The sequence below is a fragment of the Abramis brama genome, assembly GCF_963993115.1.
Source record: "Abramis brama genome assembly, chromosome: 16".
Lineage (NCBI taxonomy): Eukaryota > Metazoa > Chordata > Actinopteri > Cypriniformes > Leuciscidae > Abramis > Abramis brama.
Window position 1 is genome coordinate 34735033 of NC_139978.1, and position 2780 is coordinate 34737812.

Here is a 2780-nt window from a genome sequence, read left to right on the forward strand (position 1 = left end):
ATGTTTAAATTTGTCCATTGTGGTACAATGTTGCCTTGAGGCAACAAACTTTTAATTAATAAATACATTTAAAAAATAATGTTATATTGTTATGGTGTCCATTTTTAAGCAGGAAAAACATAACCATTTTTTCCTCACTGATAGCATATTGCGTACCATAGAGGGTTAAGACTGGAAAAACTGGAAGAACTGGAAGAGAGAGCTACCCTCTGAGAGAACAAAGGAAATTAACATTTGAACTCACCCTTCTGCACTATCGAGACGAACGTCTCACCTCCGAATCATCCTAATCTACATTCCTTCTCCTCATCCTCCACTCATTCCCCCTCATGCCGAGATCACCAAAACTCACACAAGAATCTATATGTTTTAATGTGAATAATTATTGTTGAGTATTATACATGTTTAGTATCATTTGAAATGCCTCAGTGCGACTGGTACAGGTGCAATGCAAAACGAATGATAGGTAATTCGAACCGAGAGGGAAACTCCCCCTGACGGTAGGCTAAAGAAACAGAGAAGAAGATGAGAGAATGCAGGACACTTTTAGCAGAACTGGAGCTGATTGTACGCTCGTAATGACGATTGTCTGGACCGAATACCTTTATAACATCATTTCCAGTTAATAATTTACATTATTTTGTCTGCATCTATATGTTTGAAATGTCACAGCTGTTATTTAGGCTACAACCTGACTGTATTTTTTATTTTCTTCTTCATTGAAGTTGTTGATCTAGTTAAGCTGGTTCAGGTTTGTTTGGATGAGGAGAGGCGGTGTTTTGAGGCGCCAGAGGCAGTGTTACACACGAGGTTATCGGCGTTGGGCTTGAACACAACTACAAATTTCTGTTAATGAAGGGCTCTTAAAGAGGTAAGAAGTTGAGTTCACTATTCATTCCACACATTCTGTACAATTTGAGTCTTATCTAATTGTATTAGTCAAATGTTTTAACGTTTAATATGGAGGCATTTGGTTTTATTCTTAACATATGTTCGAGGCTGATCATTTCCTTTTCATTTTTGTTTTTAGATCATACAATGTCAAGTCGTCTGGGTTTAATAGTGACACTGGCTGGTATCATCTCTCTGAGTGTCATGTTTTTCTGGTTTTCACCTCCAAAAAACTGTCCTCATCCACTTCCACTTTCTAGACCTGAACTAAAGAAGTCTCCCGACAGCAAGAGCCCTTTTACTGAAGCAGTAGAAGACAAACCTGTTCTTCTACTTTGGGTCTGGCCTGAAAATTACAGGTTTGACTTCAGTGACTGCAAAAAGTTTTACAATATTGATAACTGTCAGTTGACGGATGATAGATCTCTCTACAGCAATGCAGACGCTGTCATAGTTTATCACAGGGGCATCAGTTGGGACCTGACAAACCTTCCTCCATCTCCTCGTCCTCCGTTCCAGAGGTGGATTTGGTTACATTTGGAATCACCGACCAACACTCAGAAAATACCAGGTCTGGAAAACTTGTTCAATCTCACTCTCAGCTACAGACATGATGCTGATATTCCTGTACGGTTGAAATTAAACACCAGGAAGAAACCAGATGAGTTTGTAATTCCCAAAAAGGACAAACTGGTGTGTTGGATTGTGAGTAACAATGCTCCATCAACAGGTGTCGGCACAAGGAACCAGTTTTACCAAGAACTCAGCAAATACATCCAAGTGCATATGTTCGGAAAGGCTTATGCAGCATTTCTTAGTTATGACGAATACTATCCTACTCTAGCTAGCTGCAAGTTTTACCTTTCCTTTGAGAACTCCATCCACAAGGACTACATCACTGAGAAGTTAAATGGGCCGCTTGCTGCAGGAACCGTCCCTGTGGTTCTGGGTCCTCCCAGAAGAAACTATGAAAACTTTATTCCCGGCGATGCCTTCATTCATGTCAATGACTTCCCAGATGCAAAGTCACTAGCAGAATATCTGCTTCAGCTGGACAAGGACGAAGAAGCATATCGCAGGTTCTTTAACTGGAGGAAATATCTCTCTCCAACTCCTCATTTGATACAACAAACCCAAGAGTTTATTCTGGCTATTTGCACTGCCTGTGACCATATAGGACGACACAGAGAATATAAAGAAGCCCATGATATTTATGAGTGGTATTTCAATTAAAGAGATTTTGTTACATGATCAGGATACCATGTACTGTATGAAAGTTTATGAAACAGAATATGTTCTGTAAAATTGTTTAATTTGATACTAAAGTTTGTAACAAATTTAAGTATTTTGATACTGAGTGGATGACTGTAATTAAGTGAAGATTGTTGTAGTTCTGTTCAGAAGATTTTATAATCTGCATAAATTACGGGTGTTGGTTTATTGTTCTGTTTTGTTGGGGTTCTCAGTTCTCCCTGGTTTACTTTGGTTATTATCTTAATAAAGTTCTCCTGCACATGGATCCTGCCTTCATTCATCTCGGAGAGCAATCGGCATAACCGGTGCATATAAAAGGAAATCTAAATTTCTAATGTTCTCACCACTCATTTCCTGTAAGAAAGAGTCAAAGATAAATGCACAAGTTTCGTTGATTTCAAAGACCTTGCTAGATTTGTTTTTTTTATAGCCACATTTCCATCCCAGTAACATGCAGGCTATACGTCACTGTCAGTTAAACCCGCTGACCTTGATTAACTTGATCAGACATGTGTCTAAAAAAGTACTAGTTTGTACATTGCTTGAGATTTGTCTTGCAGAACATCGGGCAAGTCAGACTGCACACCAATCATTTTTCATTAAAAGCTTTTGGTGTCCATTTGGCAGAATCGAAG

At 38.8% G+C, this 2780-nt stretch overlaps 1 protein-coding gene across 2 annotated transcripts; it reads left to right on the plus strand.

The window, feature by feature from the left end:
- The first annotated feature begins 515 nt into the window (after nucleotides 1–515).
- Nucleotides 516–2411, plus strand: LOC311065772 (4-galactosyl-N-acetylglucosaminide 3-alpha-L-fucosyltransferase 9-like). Of its 2 annotated transcripts, XM_084086513.1 has the most exons (3): nucleotides 516–621; nucleotides 726–871; nucleotides 1031–2411. In XM_084086513.1, exon 3 carries the CDS (start codon nucleotides 1039–1041, stop codon nucleotides 2122–2124), a length of 1086 nt encoding a protein of 361 aa, XP_083942639.1. In that variant the 5' UTR covers nucleotides 516–621; nucleotides 726–871; nucleotides 1031–1038; the 3' UTR covers nucleotides 2125–2411. The 2 variants fall into 2 exon arrangements, with proteins under 2 accessions (XP_083942639.1, XP_083942638.1); XM_084086512.1 differs by having other exon boundaries at nucleotides 516–871; nucleotides 1031–2409.
- The last annotated feature ends 369 nt before the right edge of the window (nucleotides 2412–2780 follow it).